The sequence below is a fragment of the Xenopus tropicalis genome, chromosome 8 (genome assembly GCF_000004195.4).
Source record: "Xenopus tropicalis strain Nigerian chromosome 8, UCB_Xtro_10.0, whole genome shotgun sequence".
Taxonomy (NCBI): Eukaryota; Metazoa; Chordata; class Amphibia; order Anura; family Pipidae; genus Xenopus; species Xenopus tropicalis.
In genome coordinates, this window is record NC_030684.2 from 75,941,576 (window position 1) to 75,963,571 (window position 21,996).

The following is a 21,996-nucleotide window of genomic DNA, read 5'->3' on the forward strand; positions in this document are numbered from 1 at the left end:
GGCCAGAATATGTGCAAATGGTACTTTTCAAACCAGCAAGGCATTTTTCAGCAATAGCACATACATCGGTTGATTCACTAAAGTGCGTTAAAACGAGCGCTATTTATAGCATGCGTTAAAAATTTTATCGCTTAATTTTTGTGACTTAACGCACGCTTAACTAAAAGAATACTTGCGTTAATTTAGACACAATGTTGTTTGCGTTATTTCAGTCTCGATGAGCGTTCTTCTTGCGTTATTTTCGGTGCGCGCGTTAATTCCCGCTGCGCGCGATATATTTCGCCGCTTGCTATATTAGTGCACGATTTAACGTACGTAACCATTATGTTCGTAAAACTACTTTCCCTGAAAACTGGAGGATGCATGACTATAGGGCCAACACTGCAAAGTCCATGTTGTGTTGCCAAAAGCTCACCAACCACAATTTTCTTTAAAGTGGACCTGTCACCCAGACATGAAAATCTGTATAATAAAAGTCCTGTTCAAATTAAACATGAAACCCAAATTCATTTTTATATTAACACATCCAAACCCATTATAAAGGCATTTAAAAATCACAGCTGTCAATCATATATTGCCTACTGCCTGCCCCAAGTAGGTGTTAATCTTCACACAGACTAATGCGATATGTAGTGCATGTAACGCTTCATATGTGTTTGTGAATCATGCGTTAGTATTATTTATATGGGTGAATTAACGCATGTGTTAAAATTAACACATTGCAGTAGCGCTCGATTTAACACATGCAAAATTACTTTGACAAAACGGTTGTTTTTTATCGCGTCAATTTGAACGCAATATCGCTTATCGACCTTTAGTTACATAGTTACATAGGGTTGAAAAAAGACCATTGTCCATCAAGTTCAACCCATCCGAGTAAACCCAGCACACAACCTATACTAACCAATCTATACACTCACATACATAAACTATATATATACAACCAGTAATACTAACTGTAGATATTAGTATCACAATAGCCTTGGATATTCTGATTGTTCAAGAACTCATCCAGGCCCCTCTTAAAGGCATTAACAGAGTCTGCCATTACCACATCACTAGGAAGGGCATTCCACAGCCTCACTGCCCTCACCGTGAAAAACCACCTACGCTGCTTCAAATGGAAGCTCTGTTCCTCTAATCTATAGGGGTGACCTCTGGTGCGCTGATTGTTTTTATGGGAAAAAAGAACATCCCCCAACTGCCTATAATCCCCTCTAATGTACTTGTACAGAGTAATCATGTCCCCTCGCAAGCGCCTCTTTTCCAGAGAAAACAACCCCAACCTCGACAGTCTAACCTCATAGCTTAAATCTTCCATCCCCTTTACCAGTTTAGTTGCACGTCTCTGCACTCTCTCCAGCTCATTAATATCCTTCTTAAGGACTGGAGCCCAAAACTGCACCGCATACTCAAGGTGAGGCCTTACCAGGGACCTATAAAGCGGCAAAAATATGTTCTCATCCCTTGAGTCAATGCCCTTTTTTATACAAGACAGCACTTTATTTGCTGTAGTAGCCACAGAATGACACTGCCTGGAATTAGACAACTTGTGATCTACAAAAACCCCTAGATCCTTCTCCATTAAGGATACCCCCAACACACTACCATTCAGTAGATAGTTCGCATTTATATTATTCCTACCAAAGTGCATAACTTTGCACTTGTCAACATTGAACCTCATTTTCCAGTTTGCTGCCCAGTTTTCCAATTTTGTCAAATCGCTCTGCAAAGCGGCAGCATCCTGCATGGAACTTATAGTTTTGCACAATTTAGTGTCATCAGCAAAAATAGAAACAGTACTCTCTATGCCCACCTCCAGGTCATTAATAAACAAGTTAAAAAGCAAAGGACCAAGGACTGACCCCTGCGGTACTCCACTAACCACACTGGCCCAATTAGAAAATGTTCCATTTACCACCACTCTTTGTACTCTATCCTTCAGCCAGTTTTCTATCCAATTACAAATATTATGTTCTAGGCCAATATTCCTCAATTTGATCATTAACCTTCTGTGAGGTACTGTATCAAACGCTTTAGCAAAATCAAAGTAGATGACATCAACTGCCATTCCAGCATCAAGGTTCCTGCTCACCTCCTCATAAAAGGCAACTAAATTAGTCTGGCAAGATCTGTTACGCATAAAACCATGCTGGCACAAACTAATAGTATTGTGAACTGCAATGTATTCAACTATCCTATCCCTTATTACCCCTTCCAGAAGCTTTCCTACTACTGATGTCAGACTAACAGGCCTATAGTTTTCAGGCTGAGAACGAGATCCCTTTTTAAATAATGGCACCACATTAGCAATCCGCCAGTCTCTCGGCACCATGCCAAACCTCAACGAATCCTGAAAAATTATGTGAGGAGGCTTGTGAATCAACCCCACAGTGTCTTGGTTATTGTGACATTCTCAGAACCTCCTGAACTGCTGATACATGCTACCCATTTTTGTGGATGAGAAGCACACAGCTTATAGCACACAGCAGCAATAGTTTAGTGTTCCAGAGAGAAACTGGACATCTGTGTTATCTCTTTATTTACACATGACCTCCTTCTCTCCTCCTGCTCTACACATGACCTCCTTTTCTCCTCCTCATTCATCACTTCCTCTCACTCTCGCATCCAGGATTTCTCACGCGCTGCACCCTTCTTCTGGAATGCTCTTCCTCATCCCATTAGGCACTGCCAGACTCTCCAAGCCTTTAAACGGTCTCTTAAAACTCACCTTTTCACTCAAGCCTATAACCTAAACCCCCCAAACATTCGCTAACCACTTGTTTCCTCCTCTCACTCCGCACTTACTGTCACTTTACACACCTACATGAACTCCAATGCCATGGTAGTTACCCTGACCTTGTGTCTAAGCCCTCCCTTTTAGAATGTAAGCTCTTGCGAGCAGGGCCCTCCCCCTTGTGTCATCCTCATCCAATGTAACTGCAAACCATTTTTGTGTATTGTTTATATGTACTTGTTAACAGTTATGTATTTTGTACCCCTCTATTCTGTAAAGCGCTGCGTAAATTGATGGCGCTATATAAATAATAATAATAATAATAATATTTACACCTGTGCCATCAGAACAGTACTGCATTTTCACCATTATTAAATGTAACATACATATTAAGGTGTTTTATTGCAATAATTGCTAGACAGATATAGGCCTGCTATAACCCTTTTCACATAGAAGGACATAAATTATGTTGTGGTGGTTGTCCTAAGATTATGCCACACACAGAATAGCAATTGCTACATGTGCCTAATTTTTAAGTAATTTTGATGTCCCCATAGAAAACAATAAAAACCTAGCTTCAAGAAGCACCACCTACAGCATACTTTTATACCAAAATCAAATAAATATTTAGGATTCATAATAAAGGAACAAAAACAAATTTTAAGAAAAGAATGGATCAAGGATATAAAAGAAGATGACATTGCAATAAAAATTGAAGGAATTCATAAAACACCTGCTATTAAAAGTATGGTTTTACAGAGGTCATTTTTGTAAAGAAAACACAGACTCACTCTCTTTCCTGTAAATCGGTATGGGCGAGGGGTGGATCGATCTGGGAAAAGTTTATCCAGCCTTGGCTCACGTTCCTCAGTCATCCCATGGCATGAACTTATGGTGAGGAGATCAACACGAAGACCATCCAGAGAGTGGCACAGCAGTTCCCGGTGGTAGTATATAGAGTCAGGAAAGCTGCAAACAATACAGCAAGAACAAAAGACAGTAAAATGGACTCCAATTCCCTATAACTTGAACTACTCCATTTGATTGTAAGAGGCGCAATGCTATGTTAGGCAATGGGAGCTGGAGTTTGCGTGGTTGATACAATTTTAATTAGATTCTGGAAGAGCAGGATACTCATGCTATTCAGTTAACTGAGAATGCTTCTCCCAGTCTAACTTCCACTCTTATATATCCATATAAAATGAAGAGAAAAGGAATGTGCATATAATAATATAAACCCTCATATATAATTTCACAGAAACTTTATGGAAAGCTATAATGAAATATGCAGAATTACACATAAAACATATGCCACATAAATTTAAGGTTTATCTCTCTACTAGCTGTGAACAAGGAGGGGGGTTGTTCATGCTGCTGCTGATGCTGCAAGGCCTGCAGTTTCTATTTCCATAACAAACTAAGACCAGAGCCTCTGGCCTGCAAGGCAGCAAGTTTTAACCAGCCAGTCCGAAAACTGCATCTTATGCTAGGCTAGGCAAGCGGACACCTTCATACAAGCTATTAGCGAAAAAGAAAATATTTGTTTAAGATATCTAAAAATGGGCTAAAGACACTCTGTGGCTCATTTATAAACAATGAGCAAATATGTGCCCGGGCAGTAAACTATGGCAACCTGCAGCTGGATGAAAAAAACCTGCAGCTGGATGAAAAAAATCCGATCTCTGGTTGCCACAGGTTACTGCCCATGTGCAACTTGTCCCACTGGCTATTTAAAGGACAAGTAACATTATAAAATGCATTTTTTTTTTGCTTTTCAAGTTGGCATATGTTAATCCAGTACCTATAAACTATGTTCAGTCCTGTTGAGAACCTTTAATAACAATTGACCTGTTCAACGTCTTGTATATTCTACACAGATAATATATTTATAAGCTGTAATTAAATATATATTGTTGTTTCTTAAGTAACCATGCCATTTTTACTGGTATAATTTAAAAGCACATTACTGAAATTTTCTTTCTTTAATATTCATAGATACATATAATCTCAGTATTAAAGTGTGCTCTTAAATGTTACTTTTACCTGCCCGGAGTAATATTTTTGCAATCACTGAATCGGTCATCCAACCCTGCCATCAGCTCCTGACTCTCCTCGTATGAAAAGGGAAAGCAGAATGCAAAGTACGTTGTGGATCCTCGACAGTCAAGAAACCGATGAACAAAAGACAAAATAAACTGGTTTTCCACCATCTGGCAGAAAAGGAAACAAAAACCCAAAAAACTTTTAGAAAGCCCTCATTTCAAAGTACATCGATTATAAGCAGTAAGGTTTCCATTGTGGATCATGCTCTGTTACATTCAAAATAATTAAGCAGGGATCTCGCACAAACCAACAATTAGCCTCAAATAAGTAACAAATTATAGAATGCGGGGGTCCAGGCTCGCCTGCGGAAAAAAAATTAGTCTCAGAGACCCCCACATACAAAATCACGTGTCACCCGTGCTCACCTGCTACCACTCAGCCCCCCACCTCCACGGGGTCTGCCCCCTCTATAGTTACGCCACTGATAGAATGGATAAAGTTTGTCCATGTCTGAACTGCTTTAGAGCCTAGCTAAGTCCAGTGACCTGCAATGGATGTTTATTCATTTAAAATACCCACACACCAAATACTGGTGATTTAAATTTCTTTAATGAGTAGCGCTTCTGCTGAACATAGTATTTTGCCATTTGTTTTAATCACAAAAAAACTAGTAGCTCCAATTTGCCTTTAGTTACTTACGAAATAACATAAACAATAGGCGAAAAGTATGTTCAGCACAAGTCTTATTTATTAAACTTGGGTTGCACAAGGGAGTACCAGTACCAGTAAAGTCTTTCCTAACTCTCTGGCCTATTGGTGAAGAATAATGTAGGACACTTTTTTGAAGCATTGTGGGTGATTTTCTGGGTCTAATCATGGCTATGTCACATTTTTTAAAATAAAAGATAACAAAAATAAAGATTATATATATATATATATTATATATATATATACACACACACATATATATACACACACAACAGATATTCCAATCTGTAATGAATTGTGAACAGCATGAAATGTTTGTTACTGGAGTAGGTGAATCTGTTATAGGCTGCTGACTGTCCTATAAGCACTTATAGGACAGTACTTGAGCATTTGAGTATTAACCCTGGTTCACACACTCACTAGCTATTACATTATACATAGAGAAGCCACACTGTACCTCAAATGTGGGCCGATCTCGGATACGCTCCCACCGGGATCGAATGGGCACTGTGCGCACAAATGGAGCCATGCCTTGGGAGTATAGCTTGCTCTGCTTGTTCATATTCATGATGTTGATTTTGATCAGTTTTCCTGGGGCCCCAAAGCGCACACTAAAATAGAACCAGGATCTGTAACACAGAAATGGTTAATAAGCAAATAAGCATTAGGGAGGCAGGAAACAACACCAGTTTGCATCATCTTTACCACCAGAAATTATATATCCCTGACTTTCTAACAACCCCCTTACTTTTTTCTGTAAAATATATTTTGCTATTTAGGCTTTGCATGTGTATCCCATCCACATGTCTCCAAAAGTTCGGTGAAAGGCCTCCTGTGCATGACAACCAGGGATAATATTTAGCAAAAAACTGCTTGTAAATTACACTGTTTACATAGCAAATAATTCACTCTACCATTTAAAATTTTATTCTTGAACCAACGAATGTAATTTTTTTTTAGTTGTAATATTGGTGTGCTAGGGCCAACAGCTGCTGAAAACTGGAGAGCTTGTTTCCTGTCTTAAGGAAGTAATAGCAAAAATATAATAACTGATGCTATCACTAAGCACCTAAGATTACAATCTTGTGTATTTGATATAGATATGCGAGCTAATGATTTAGAGGAAGAGTTATTATAGATCAAACTGGTGAATCCAGAGGGATTCCCAGTAGATCGATCCATTTTGTTATTCATGAAAATTTAACAAATTGACATATTTAATAAAGCTTATAGTGACAAGCACAAACAATATGTGCAGACACAGTTAAATCTAGTTAAATCTAGAACCACCTGTTTTGTTTTACCAAGAGGTAACTAAAAATGACCAGAGTTATTAAATTGGCCCCTAGATGCTCTTCGTAGCATGAAATGTATTAGGTCAGTGTTAGAATGCAATATTATATTTTTGAAAAAATACAGTTCTTGAGCCTGCCTGCATGAAAATGGCATTATATTTCTGTACAGAAATACTATTCTAGTAAGCTGATGATTTGTTCATAAAACATACTGGCTAGATAATCTATATAAGTACATGTATGGGACCTGTTTTCCAGGATGCTCAGGACCTAGGGGGTTTCCAGATAAGGGGTCATTCCGTAATTTGGAAAACACACCAAACAATGATCTTTTCCATTGCATCTCTCACAATACATTTCTAAATTAATTTCAAAGAATTTGCTTTTAACCAAAACATATGGGCATTATGTTATAAGCCTTATATGAAGAATGCAGTATACCAAACAAAATGGTTAATGTAAAGTTAGGCTTATGAAATCATATCATGAACTTACAATAAAGCAACACCAGTTGTAACCTTTGCTGGGGTTAAAGTAGAAATGAAGGTTTTTTTTGTTTTCATTTCATTTCATAAGCTCTGCATATGCAAATTAGGATTCGGATTTGGTTCGGTATTCGGCCGAATCTTTTACGAAGGATCCGAAAATAGTGGGTTCGGTGTATCTTTAATTGCTACCTATTTGTGAATGTGCTGTACTGATCCTAGTTTTATTTCCTTCCCGTTTACCCAGAAAAATGGCATTTCCCTCTGATTTTTACAAATTCAACTGTCAATAATACTGTCAAAAAAACCTGAGTATAATCAAAATGCTTGCTGTGTTTTGTAATCATTTTGTACACATGGCAGAAAAATGAAAAGAACTAAAAGCTTTGGCTTGTATCAGGGAGTAGGGAGCCCATTCATGCCTCACCAGAAATGTAAGAATTCCCAAGAGTTTTAATCACACTTATCTATATGATAATCCATAAAGATTATATAGTATTTTGTAAAACGTTTATATCTGTACCTGTTCCCATTCTCATACTCCGTCTCTGCGCAATCAGGCTTGGTCCATATGTTGAATTCATAGTCAGGGGTGGGCACACTACCTCCACTGACACTGCCACTGAATGCATCCCCTTCTGCCCCTGGTTTCTCAACCTTTTCTACCCTAGCTAAATTCCCAGAGTCAAACTTAGAGCTGAACAGTAATCCTCCGCAGCGAACCTCCATCACTAGCTGTTTAGCACTCTCATTCTCAGAGAGAAAATATACCTGAAAAAAAAATTAAAAAAAAAAGAGAAGTGTTAAAAACAGGCTATTTTGGATGATGTGTGGTGTTTTAAAGAGAAAGAAAATATTAAATAATACATAGTTGAACCCTAGCAAAGAGAACATTTAAGATAAAAATGCTGTCAATTATAATGAGAACATAATATAAAAAAGGTCCATTGCAAACTACTTTATACATCATAATAAAAATTAAGATACCTCTAAAAGAGGCAAGATAAACTGGGTAACATCTACTTATATAACAAACTAAATGAAACAAACCATTGGAGAAATAACAAGGATTTACAGTTTTGTATCTATTTATGCTGAAAAAAAACACTTGCTGCCCATATATGCCCAAATTTGGTTGGCCACTTAAGACTAGAATTTAGACCAACCTTTTTTACTTGTGAGTCACACTTAGATGTAAAAAGCATTGGTGATCCACACAAGCATGAACAAAGTTATTTGGGAATACCAAATAAGGACTACGATTGGCCCCATGTGACCCCATGTGGACTACTGGCCTGCAGAAGGTTCTGCTTGGAGTAAACAAAACTTGTCTCCAAGCCAGAAATTTAAAAATGAGCACTTACTTTGAGGCCATTAGGACCAGGATCACAGAGGGTGGTGAGTAACATGTTACGCATGAGCCACTGGTTGGGGATCAGTGATTTAGACCACACTGGTTGACTGTCTGGGCATTATGCCAGGTCAGGTGTTGGTTTCAGCAGACCATTCTGTCATCCTGAGGGATCACAGATGATCTGTCCTCTTTAAAAAATGTAATCTGTTGATACAGTATGATGGCAGGTGCACAGTGCATCAGCAGATGAGTAAGTAAAGTGGTGTTGTAGCATCTCTGCACTTTTTATACTTTCCTAATTATTAGCAAACTGGTTTATTTTATGTGCAAGAATAATTTGCATCAATTATAACTTTGAGGGATTGCAATGCCCTGAATGGGCCCTAGGGGACCAAGCAGCATCATACAATGGAACTACTGAAACTACTGAAAATTCAACATTCTTTTACATTTTTACATGGCACAGCGGGAGGAGTATGTGGATAACTTTAAAGGGGACCTGTTACCGTAAGAAATAATTCAAAATTGTTTTCTATTGCATTTGTCAAGCACAATAAACTTTACTTACACTATGTATATTATTTTAATCTTATTTTCTTCAGCCTTGGGATTCACAATTGAAGCAAGCAGGCCGGTGCCATTTTGTGGGCACTGTTATCAAAGCAGGCATTGCATCCTGCCAAAATCTTGTTTCTGTGCCAGTATGGGGGGACCTGATGCCCATGTCCATGCACTGGTTACAAAATTACATGGTGTGGAGTGAGGGGGTGTGTGAGGAGGGCAGCAACATCTAAAAAGTTCTGAATGGATAGAGGTGGGGCAGGCAATATATTATTGACAGCTGGAATTTTTAAACACTTTTATAATGGGTACGGATGTGGTAATAAAAAATGCTGAGAAATGCTGAGCTCAGTAAAAAAAGTTCCCATAATGCCTCGCTCCTGCGCCCAGACCGGTGCACATGCACAGCTTCCTACTGATTGGCTCAGATCCACATTCCTAAGGGGGGAGTGAGTTCTTAGCATTCTTGAGGGAGGGGGGAGCAAGAGAGGGGAGAGAGAAGAGAGCTGCATGTCTCGGGCACAGTAAAACAGAGACAACAAATCTTTTGACAGATGCAGTGTTTCTGTAAGTGCTTATGGCTGACCTTTCTGATAAAGCTTACTTAGTTTTTACCTTTCCTTCTCCATAAATATATGTAATATGGCATTTTAAGATTGTTAAATGTTGCATGACAAGATTTTGTGGGTCAGATACAATCTGGAATACCATGGTGTCTGTATTTATATTCTCTTTTTACTATAGAATTTTAAATAAAATTTGTATATTTATGGAAGTTTTTTTTTTTTTTGTCGCTTGCTGTTCTCTTTGGTCCTGGGTCTGTATCCTGTTAACCCTGGCCATTTATATCTCCTGCAGAGAATACAGAGAATCTGACCCACCACATCTGATAAAAATCTCCAATGCAACTTAACACTCTAAAGGCCCCCATACACGGGCCGATAGAAGCTGCCAATATTGGTCCCTTGGACCAACTCGGCAGCTTATCTGCCCATGTAGGGGCAGAAACGAGCGGGCTGGCCGACCGATATCTGGCCTGAAATTGGCCAGATGTCGATCGGCCAGGTTAGAAAATCCAGTCGGATCGGGGACCGCATCGGCTCGTTGGTGCCCCATGACTGCCCCATGGCCGCAAATGTAATCTGATCGTTTGGCCCCAGGGCCAAATGATTGGATTATTTTTTTTTTAGGCACTTGCTACCCGATATCGCCCACCAGTAGGTGTCCCGTGCATGGCCAGCTTAAGTTGTGTTGTTTGTAGTGTATGATTGATTTTTATTCAAATACTCAGTTCATTGTGAAACCACCACTGCCAGTTGACATTAACTGCCAGACACTGTCTCTGTCTCTCAGTCTCTAGCTTTGTCTCTTTACCTTAAAGTTTTGCTTCCTGTACTTGTCCTTTGTTTTGAAAACTGCAGAGATAAATTTCCACCAATCCCATAACCAGAGACCAGTACTCAATGTCTGCACTGAGTCTACGTCATATACTAAAGTATATATTGTTAGGAGCACTCTACACTTGAAATATAAATGCCTAAATAATCAAAGTATGCAAAAGTTAAAAAAAATATATAGAACTTAACAGGGCTTAGTAAAATATAAATAGTGATTTACTTAGTGGTAACCAAATGTTTTGGTGACTGTGACCTTTGTCAAGAGTTACAAAGTCAAAAGTCTGTGCAGTTAACACACTAGCTACAATACCAGTTATGGAGCAGTTTTGCATGCATGTAATTCAGTTGTTTGGTCTGCAGTTTTCTTTAAAAGTGCATGCAAAAAAATAAACAGAGCATGCAAAAACATAAATAGAGCACCCAGCCAATGGCAATTAGAGGTAACATAGTATATGTATATTTGTCCATAAAAGTGCACAGCCAGTTAAAAGAAAACAAAGATTCACCAGCAATGCACAAAGGGTGTGTTGCACTTTGCATCCTGCACTGAATATCATAAGTTCAGCTCTTTTCCTCCAACTGCCTGCCACCTCACTTTATCCACAACATAATCAAGCTGGAATGGAGTACTCTTTTTAAGAGCATATAATAAAAGGACAAAAGCAGGTCAAGTGGGAGAGCAGCAAGTCTCACAGAAGCTGGTAAAGGTATAGGATTATCTGCTTTAGACCTGGGGTTTTCTGGATAAGGATCTTTTTCCATAATTTGGATCACCACACAGTGACACAGTGTACTAAAAATATTTTAATAAACATATGAAAATAATCATATTGAAAAATAGGTATTCATACAACTTATTTGGGATCAAGTATTAAATACTTGTAGTTACAAAGAAAAAGGAAATATATTTCAAATATTTTTTTAGAAAAATTTGCTTAAAAATGCACTCTATGGCAGATGGCCTTCCCATAATGTACAAGGATTTTTTGATTGTTGCAGAAACGCTGATTGCAGTGGCCTGACACACAAGTGCACATGTGAACCCACCAGACAGGCATTAGAATCAGTGGGGGGCAGTCATTTTTTGCTGCCAACTCACAACCGTAGCATTGTGCTTCTACAGTAAGGATGTACCTCTTTGCTTCAATCTCTTAATAGGCTTTGTTTGTCACATATACAGCTATCATTACTAATGACACTGCCACAGCTTATGTCACATACAACACCTGCTATCCTTTAATATCAGCATATAAGGGTAATAATAACAACTAGAATACACATCATTATATACCCCAGACCTCTACTTAATGGCACTTTACAAGTTCCTGGGCCAAGTGCTCGCACTTTGCACTGCCCCAGCCTGCAAACATGCAATAACCATGTGCAAAATGCCATGGTTGGATGAGGACCACACTAGCTGTCAGACAAATAGGTATGTGGTGGGTGAGACTGTACTCAGTACTTATATAAAAAAAAAAAATCTACATCTTGATAAGGTTTTAGCTTCCTTTATTTGTATTTCACTAGACTCTATGTGCTAGTCAGGTCTGAACAGAGATTTAAAACAGACCCAAACAGCACCCCCACATGTCCAGTAAATAGTGACTGTCTATAGCATCTTACAGTAGTCCCTCTGGTATCCACTCCATGCCTGCTGCCAACTGTAGCTTAGTTGACAGGGTACACACATTATATATATATATATATATATATATATTATATATATATATATATGACATTTCTAATGTCCTATATATATGAAGAACCTGCATGCTAACTCTCCAAGATGGCACACACTGACTAGCAATTTGTCACACTAATGTTTACTAGCAGTTGCACAGTCATCTAATTTAACTGTAGAAAAACACGCTATAGGCTACTGCCACAGGCGTCTGATTCTCGCCTTATCAGCCTGTCCCTGTGCCCTCACCAGGAGCTATTGTCACGGGACAGTCCCTCTTTTGACAGCTCAACCTGCAGTCCCAGATTCTTACTGAAAAGTCCCTCTTTTGGCAGAGAGCCCAGAAAGGTAAAAAGATACAATTGTAACTAATAAGCTAAACAGGTCTCTTGGGGGAACTGAAACTTGCAGCTTAAAGGGCAATTTCACCTTTTCAGCAAAACTGTAATAACACATAAAACAGGACCCCAAAAACCCCAGAAATGTGTTCAAACTTTAAATAACCTGCCAAACTTAGTCAAATTTGCCACGCTGCGGGCAGCATTTATTTTTGTCCCTTTTTCTGTTTTCAAAATGTTGGGAGGTATGTATTGTGTCAGCCTGGGTGCAGGCACACGGAGGGCATTTTGATGCTAAAATGCATACTCACACATTTTGGAGGCTAAATTCACTCTGGGGTGCAGGCACAGGGTAAAGCTGATGCCAGGGTAGGGGCTGATACTCAGCCTGCAGTTAACTACATAGGCCGAGAATCAGCCCCTTCTGGCCCCATCAGGTAAAAAAGGCAGAGCTTACAAATACAGAGAAGAGGGCGAATACATGAACGAGGAATAATGTCACCCTAAAGCATGTAACAGTCTGCTTTAGGGAGGAAGGGTGACTATTAATACCAGTGGGTGTTGGACTTTTTTAGATCAAGTGCTTCTTGGAGGTTCAACCTTTGAAAACATGATCTAAAATGACTTACACTTTGAAATTTTATACTGGGGCCTGGCACATAATTTTTAATCAGTAAATTTAGGAAGATGTATAATCTGACCAATTTCCAGTTTACATGCTGCAGTATACTTAGAAACATACATCATCTCTGACTCACTCTTCTGAGATCAGTACAAGCCACATCACTGTGCAGCCAAAGTATTTGTTATCATCATTACAGGAAGATTCTAGACTCACAGCTTTGCATAAAACAAGTCAGTGTCATGGCTTCTGAGCTTATTCCCACAAGCGGGGAGACAAAATTACAGCTTCTAGATGTTCTTATTTATTGCTGTTCATATTGCCACCATATTTACCTGGCTGTCACATTAATCATGCTACATATCCCCCAGTCTTCTAGGATAACGTAAACCATTTAAATGTAATAAAAAAACTTGTCAGTTTTCAGTTAACAATAGGAATGTGTTTAGAGTGTTAAGTGAAATGACATACCATACCATTTTTAAAAAAATGACTAGAAACAGTAGTTTTAAAACTGTGCACGAGCCGACTTTCTCAAAAGTTGGAGTGCAAAGCCCCATGGGAAAACAAAAGAACAGAGAACGTGGAAGAGAGGTTTTTTTTTTAATTATTATTAGGGAAGGACTCCAAGTTTACTGTGCTTCACCCTGTGCCTGTGGCCGGAGTCCATTTAATGCTCTGTTCCCCTCTGCAGCCCTCCTTGCTTTGCCTGTGACCGGAGCCGGAGGAGTTCCCTCTGCCACTGCCCCCACCCTACCTGTGAACGGATGAGTTTCAATTAAACTGTGTAAGGCCAACTCCTCCGGTTAGAGGCAGGCGGGCAGGCGGCTGCAGAGGAAACTCCTCCGGCTCCGGTCACAGGCAAAGCAAGGAGGGCTGCAGAGGGGAACAGAGCATTACATGGACTGAGCAAAAATCCTCACAGGGACACAGGCACAGGGAGGGGGCTGCAGGGGGGAATGGTGCCTCACTCAGTATCACTGAAATGTTTACATTTGTAAAGAGGAGTATGCAGGGATTGTGCTGCGCTGGCTGAAGCACAGTAAACTTGAAGTCCTTCCCTAATAATAATAATAATAATTAAAAAAAAACTCTCTTCCACGTTCTCTTCTTCTCCTGCACATTCAAACGATTGAGAGGTAATCTCGGGAGAGTTCAGCTATGTTTTTTTCCCATGGGCCTTTGCACTCCGACTCTTGAGAAGTCAGCTTGTGCACAGTTTTAAAACTACTGCTTCTGGTCATTTTTTTTTTTTTTTTAAAGTTATGGTATGTCATTACACTTAACAATCTAAACACATTCCTATTGTTAACTGAAAACTGACAGGTTCTTTAAGAAAGGCTACCAGTGTGTTCACTCATACTGTGCCATAAGTACAATGTCTGTTAGAAATGTCCTAGACAGTGTGCCACAGGAAAAGACACAATACACCATAAGCCTGTCACTAGAGGAGGCTGTGGTCACTGGATCATAAGTCCCTGCAACAATATTATTATTATTATTATTAATACAAATATATCAAGTGACAACATATTCCACACCACTGTACAATAAATTGATGCATTCATTGAAGATATAGATTTACATAGAAAGCAGTTAACTGATACAAGAGGTGAAGATGGCCCTGCCCAAAAAAAATAATATACAAACTAGTTCTTCCCCACCACACTGACAAATGCTTTGTTTCTCCTGACACTTCAGATGTTTTGTGTTGGATCACACATTCTACTCACCGCCTTATAAGATCGCTATAACAATCTCCCTCAGCTGTCCGCAGAAACCCAAACAAACCTTCCCAAGCCTCTGCTCTGTGCCAGACAACAACATTCTGTATCACCATTGGCTTCTTTCTCTAGAGCCTTGCATCCTCGCCTGTTATTGGTTCTTTAGCAGCCCTGGAACCTTTGTCTTGCGTTCCAAGCCTCACTGTAAAGCCCCGTGGGACAGGTTGCTATGGGAACTGAGTAGGTGAGCCAGAGCCAGTCAAACAAGCTAGCAAAAGATTGAGAGCGAGCGGTGGGGGAAGGAGGGGGGGAGCTCCTTAGAAGATAAATTCCTCTGATGTTTATATTCTGAGCTCCTGCAGCCAATGCCAGACTGTTCAGGAGTCCAGCTCTAGGTCTGCGTGTAGCAGTTCAGGAATAATGACAAGCATAGGGATTTTTTCTAGGACCCCTACGCCTGATATTTGTCTGCTCTACATTATTAAGCTAATGACACACGGGGCTGTTTTTCGGCCTGTGCTTACAGCACCTCCGTTCCTATGTGCATGTTGAGATTTGTAGTTCACAATTACTTGGTTAATTAACCGTGAATGCTGGGTTTTGTGGGTCACAGCTTTTGTTAGTTCTGATAACTTTGTGTAGTTCGAAATTGAGTCTAGTCCAGCAGTATTAATAACTAAAAAGCAATTTATTTTACAAAGGGTAAAAGTCTCAAAGGGTACAAGCTTATGTCCAAACCACAAACAGCAGCACTTGTAATCAATAATAAATCAGTTGTCTCATTTCTGCATAAGAAGTCAGTGGGGCTCATTTAAGTTCGCCAAACACTGGAACGGACACCAGGCAGACTGCAAAAATAGTTGGAACAACTGTATCCCATTTACAGTAAAACACATCCATTATAAATCAGATACAGTTGCACCAAGCAAGAGTCAGATCCACCACAATTCCATGTGATTCAATGCCCGCTTGCATGTGCAATGACACAAAAATTCTGGGGAGAAGAGAATAGTGCATTGTGAAAAAAAATTATTTTTGTGTCCAAAAGTGTACCATAATCTGTGTATCTACTTACATTTAATAACTTGGAAATTTTAAGAAGACAAAATAATCATAAATCATTGAATACGGTTCAGAAATTATGTATTTGAGGGGTTTTCTACAGGCTTTATGATGTAAGAGTACTGAAAAAGCAAACCTCTCTGTCTTTTTTTTTTTCCTTTGCTCTCTCTCTTCTTTGATCAACTCTTCAATACCAGCCACATATTGAATATACATTCTGCATGGCTAATTAGCAAGGTATTCAAATGTATGTATGTATGTATAACTTGATTTATAAAGCGCCACAAGGGTACGCAGCGCTGTACAGTCTTACAGAATACAAAATTACACACGGAGGACAAGTGATTGATATATATATATATATTTATTGTATTTATTTTTTATAAGTGCCATGTGGTATGAGAAACAGTAGGAAGGAGGTCCCTGCCCCCGTAGAGCTTACAATCAAATGCATTTTTCAAACTGAACTGATTAAGACTAATGCCACACATAGCAGATGGCGCATATTTTTGGCAAGCCGAAAAACGCTCTATACACTTTAATATCCCCCTACCTGTGGCTGCACCCGAATGAATTGAATATGCTCGGGTGTAGGCACCTGTAGCCGATATCAGCCTAAAAACGTGGGACTTTGCATTTTCTCACATTTTTAGGCAGATATTGGCTTCATGTGCCTGCACCTGAGCGTATTCAATTCATTTGGGTGCAGGCACAGGTAGGGGGAGTTTTAAGCGTATGGAGCGTATTGCTTGACAAAAACATGTGCCATACGCTACGTGCAACTATGCATCTAAATTAATTGCTAATTAGCCTGGATGTGGATTCAATATGTGGTCGGTATTAAAGGAGTGCAATAGTAACCCCCATCTCCACCTAAGATTTGATGTTGTATTAATAATTAAAAGACATCGACAAAAAAATACTATATTTGTGTTAGATGGTTGGCCTTTAACTGTATAAATGGCAGTAGGTGGGGGAGCTGGGAAGGAGTAAGTGGTGGTAAGTGTTGCAGGCAGTGTGCGGTACAGGGCTGCTGAGCCAAGTATGCAAATACTTTTTGGCCACCTTCTGCATAGGGGGCTTAGACCTCTGGTTATGGAGTCTACTGTATGGTTCCACCTCTTACCCTATTTAATATGACTGAAAGTGCAGGTTATCCGTAAGGGCAGGGCTGAGTTACATTAATAATGTGATAAATTCTTATTATGCATAGTTTTTGGCCCCAAATTCACATGTATGCATGTTTGGAACAAAAATGCTCATCACCAGTTTATTGGACAAGTGACCCAGAAGGATATTAAGCAGATGAAATATGCTAAAGACCTGTGTGGGTCTGTTGATTCAGACCTGCACCCAACCTGTATCTACTTACTTATCTCCATGTAATTGCACCCAACTTCACTTTATTGCCAGTGGAAAGGCATTTCAGAGAGATTAGTGGCACTGGAATACTAGGGGAGGTGACACAGACTCTACTACAAAATGAGAGTAGGTGGATTTGGCAGTTGCAAAGGAAATTCCCATTAGAAGGTGTTTCATAACCATGCGCCTTAGGTGTTGCTTATATTAGGGCAGTATTACAGCACTGTGGGGAGGGGGGGCTTGTTGGGGTGGCCGCTTGCTTTGGATGTCATGAAGGTTAGGCCTGTCACTACTAGGAAGTGCACACAAAACAAACAGACAGTTAAAGGAATACTGTCATGGGGAAACATTTTTTTTTTTTTTATCAGTTAATACAGGGGTCAGAGAGCCATAAACACCACCTATTTTAAAATGTAGTTCCGTGAGAGCCATACAATATGTTTGGCCGCGGATGCTGCGGGGCAAGGTAGGGTGGGTTCCAAGGATGTCAGATATGGATGCGATGCAGAGGAGGGCGTGGCCTACGCTCGGCGGATAGAAGACGTGTTCTACAGCTTAAAACACGTCTTCTATCCGCCGAGCACAGGGGCAAGGTAGGGGGGGTGCCAAGGATGCCGGATGCGGAGGAGGGCGTGGCCTGCGCTTGGCGGATAGAAGGCGTGTTCTAAGGCTTAGAACACGTCTTATATCCACCGAGCGCAGGCCATGCCCCCCGTCTGATATCTACTGGGAGCAAGATAGCAGCTCCCAGTAGATATCAGAAAAGCACTCAATAGTAAGAAATCCAAGTCCAGCTTGGGAGAGACAAAAGGTTATCTGAAAGCAGTTCTAATGTGTAGTGCTGGCTCCTTCTGAAAGCTCAGACTCGAGCACAATACACTAAGATGGGTGCCTGCACACCAATATTAAAACTAAAAAAAATTTGTTGGTTCAAGAATAACATTTTAAATGGTAAAGTGAATTATTTGCTATGTAAATAGTGTAATTTAGAAATAAAAAGTATACCATAAAAATCATGACTAAAGTCACTGACCTTAGAGCTGAAGAGAGCTGAAAGTATGGTACAGGTATGGGATCCCTTATCTGGAAACCCATTATCCAGAAAGTTACAAATTATGGAAAGGCCATCTCCCATAGAATCCATTATAAGCAAATAATTCTAATTTTTCTAAATGATTTCCTTTTTCCCTTTAATAATAAAACAGTACCTTGTACTTGTTCCCAACTAAGATATAATTAATCCTTATTGGAGGCAAAACAATCCCATTGGGTTTATTCAATATTTAAATGATTTTTAGCAGACTTAAGCCTTAGGCTTAGCATAGCAATACTCAGCTAGAACAATTTAGCAATTTTCAAGGTCAAAGGGGGAAAAAAGCATCAAAATGTACTCAATTGCTTTTTATTCCCCCTTTAACACTGGCTTATTTAAGAAATAACTGATTTCTCATGTTTTTTTATGAAAGTTACACGAAAGCGAAAATAAAAGAAGCGGATATTATTAAATGTTTTAATAAACTGGGAAATAAATTTGTTAGAGCCAATTCTCATTGACTTCTATAGAAACTCGCCAGCTTTTTGCTTGCTGTCTTTTTTCTTGTAACTTATTGTGCTTTTTTTCCTTTGATTAATTGAGACAATTTGACATGTCAAAAAATATTCCTGTGTATGTTCATGTTTTGCAAGAAAAATATGCAAACTCAAATTTTGATAAATTGCCATTCTTATGGCAAACTTATCAATATTTAGATTTTTGTGGTTTTAGAGTTTTTGGAATCCACAAATAAACTCATTTCCACAAAAACCATGAATGTCATTTATTCAATTGTCATTTATTAAAAAAACCAAATTGAAAAAGCACGAATGAAATGAAATGTGGACTGAAAACCACAAATTTGTCATTGTTTTTACATATCCTACAAATCTTCGTGGACAAACAAAAACCCCCAAAACCACAAATGAAAAGACTGTTACAATTTATCTAGGACAGTGCTGTCCAACTTCTGTGGTACCGAGGGCCGGAATTTTTCCGACCTACGTGGTGGAGGGCCGATAATGGAAGCCAGTTTTCACTACTCCCCTTTTTGAAACCGCACCCACATATTAATGGTTGTAGTACAGCAAAAACTTGCCATACTCTGCCTGCCCTACCCTGCCTGTGTGTGCCATACTCTGCCTTCCCTACCCTGGCTGTGTGTGCCATACTCTGCCTTCCCTACCCTGCCTGTGTGCCATACTTGGCTGGTTTGTGCCATACTTGGCCTGTGTGTGCCATACTCTGCCTGCCCTACCCTGCCTGTGTGTGCCATACTCTGCCTTCCCTACCCTGCCTGCATGTGCCATACTTTCACTGTGTTTGCCATTCTTGGCTGGTTTGTGCCATACTTGGCCTGTGTGTGCCATACTCTGCCTTCCCTACCCTGCCTGTGTGTGCCATACTCTGCCTTCCCTACCCTGCCTGTGTGTGCCATACTCTGCTTGCCCTATGATGCCTGTGTGTATGGCACACACATGCAGCCTACAGTGACACAATGCTGGCATTGCTCCTACAGTCTGCACAATAACTATATATTAAAAAACTTTTTAATTGCAGTACCACCTCAGTATATGTTCTTTTTGTAGTGTGCAGGGATTATTTGTGGGTTTCTACTGCTCCTGAGGTGTGAACAGGGGAACAATGGGGGTGATTACAGCCTGAGCCTGAGGTGTGAACACTGCAGGGGGCGAACAATGCAGAGATTAAAAGGTGTGAACAACACAGGGGATTACATATTTAAACAATACAGCCTGATTACAGCCTGAATCTGAGGTGAGAACCATGCAGGGGGCCCAGTTAATCACAGTACTGATACCATTTAAAGCTTACACAAGAGTAAGCCATCAAAGCAGCCAGACAGGTGGGGGGCCACACAGAGGGGGCCCCCCAGTTGGACAGCACTGATCTAGGTTAACTCCCATTGACTTCTACATGACCTTGATAGCTTTTAGATGGCGAAGCTTTGTATTAGTTAGGGATACACCGAATCCAGTCTTTTTTTGAAGGATTTCGGAACAGAATCTGAATTATCATAAATTAGCATATGCTAATTAGCATTCGGAAGGATTCAATTTTAGGTGGAAAAAATTGTTTTGCCGTGTGCAGCGAGTATGCTAATTAGGATTTGCCAGAATCCATCAGGGTGGGTTCGGGGGTTTGGCCAAACCCAAAAAAGTGGGTTCGGTGCATCCCTAGTATTAGTGTTTTTGTGATTTTTACATTTAAAAACACCAATTTTTTGTGATTTATTAACATAGAAAGTTAGTGTTTTAGGTAAAAAAAAAAACAGGAATCGTGAAAAGAAAAATACGAACATTAGTAAATACCCCTCTAAGTGCTAGCGAATTAAGTGCTTTACAATACTTTAGAATAAACAGGGGTTATCCTTAGTTATCCTTTAAGGGAGAAGGAAAGGTATATAAACTAAGTTTTATCAGAAAAGTCTATATAAATACAGCTATAAACATTCACAGAAATGTACCTCTTTTTTGTAAACATGTTGTTGGGGTGTCTAACTTCCTCTCTCAGAGAAAATCCTTAATTCCTGTGGCTAGAGTCTGCACAGTTCCCTCCTCTCTCCCCTCTCCTGCTCCCCCTCCCATAAGAATGCTAAATCTCCCTCCCCCCTCCCTTAGGAATGCGTGATCTGAGCTATAACGGCTAGACTGCAAACAGGAAGCTATTTAAAATGGCAGCTGCTGTCTTAAGCAAACAGAGAAAGCTAGCTACTAGGGCTCTTTACTCAGGTATGGTAATGCTTTCTGCTGAATATAGTGTTCTATGTGGCACTAAAGTGGCAAATCTATTGGCAGCAAAATGCCAAAATGACTTTCCTTCTCCTTTAAAGGGGTAGTTTATCGTTAAGTAAATTTTAGGTATTTTGGCCTATTCGTAGCAAGGTTTAAATTGTTCTTCATTTTTTTTTTAAATAGTTTTTTAAGTTATATTTTTTTTTATTTTCCTCTTTTCATCTTTTAGAATGGGTCACTGATCACCACTTCCTGGTTAACAATCATAGCTGCTGAAATACCAAACCTGACAGCTGCTGAGCAAAAAGCTAAATAATTCCAAATACCAATTGCAAATTTTCTCAGAATACAACTGTCTACATCATACTAAAAGATCATTTAAAAGTGAACTACCACTTTAACAATACAGGCTGCCACAACTCCAAGGCCCCATTAGATACAGATAAAAGAGCAAATTGGTTTGCTTCTACCCCTTATTATACATAACATATAAGCTGAAGAAACAAAACAAGCCACTTCATACAACCTAAGTGCATAGGAAATTTGCTCCAGTGCAGCAATCGCTAACAACCAATCAAATCTGTACTGGGACAAATCTGCCCTGCAATAGCAAAATAAGCAAAACAAAAAAAAATCTTATTTTTTTTAAAGTTTACAACTTTTGCGTATTTTCTGCAATATTTGTGTACATTCGCGCAACTTTTTCGTACTTTGCGTCAAAAAGCACAACAAATAGCGCAATAAAATCGTATTGTTGCACCAAGTACGAAAGTTTCGGATTCATTAAAGCTTTGGTAGCATGACTTTCCTTGGGCCAAGTTGGAGCTGCAGAGTGCCATTG

At 39.6% G+C, this 21,996-nt stretch overlaps 1 protein-coding gene across 2 annotated transcripts in view; it reads right to left on the reverse strand.

Moving 5' to 3' along the window:
- The window catches only part of agbl5 (ATP/GTP binding protein-like 5), a 38,964-nt gene extending 23,846 nt beyond the window's left edge, over window positions 1-15,118 (reverse strand). Inside the window, 5 exon segments of one of the 2 annotated variants that reach the window (NM_001126731.1) lie at window positions 3,529-3,706; window positions 4,781-4,947; window positions 5,946-6,117; window positions 7,792-8,039; window positions 14,955-15,016. In NM_001126731.1, the coding sequence (NP_001120203.1) occupies window positions 3,529-3,706; window positions 4,781-4,947; window positions 5,946-6,117; window positions 7,792-7,997 (723 nt within the window). In that variant the 5' untranslated portion in view covers window positions 7,998-8,039; window positions 14,955-15,016. 2 annotated transcript variants of the gene reach the window in all.
- Window positions 15,119-21,996: the final 6,878 nt, after the last annotated feature.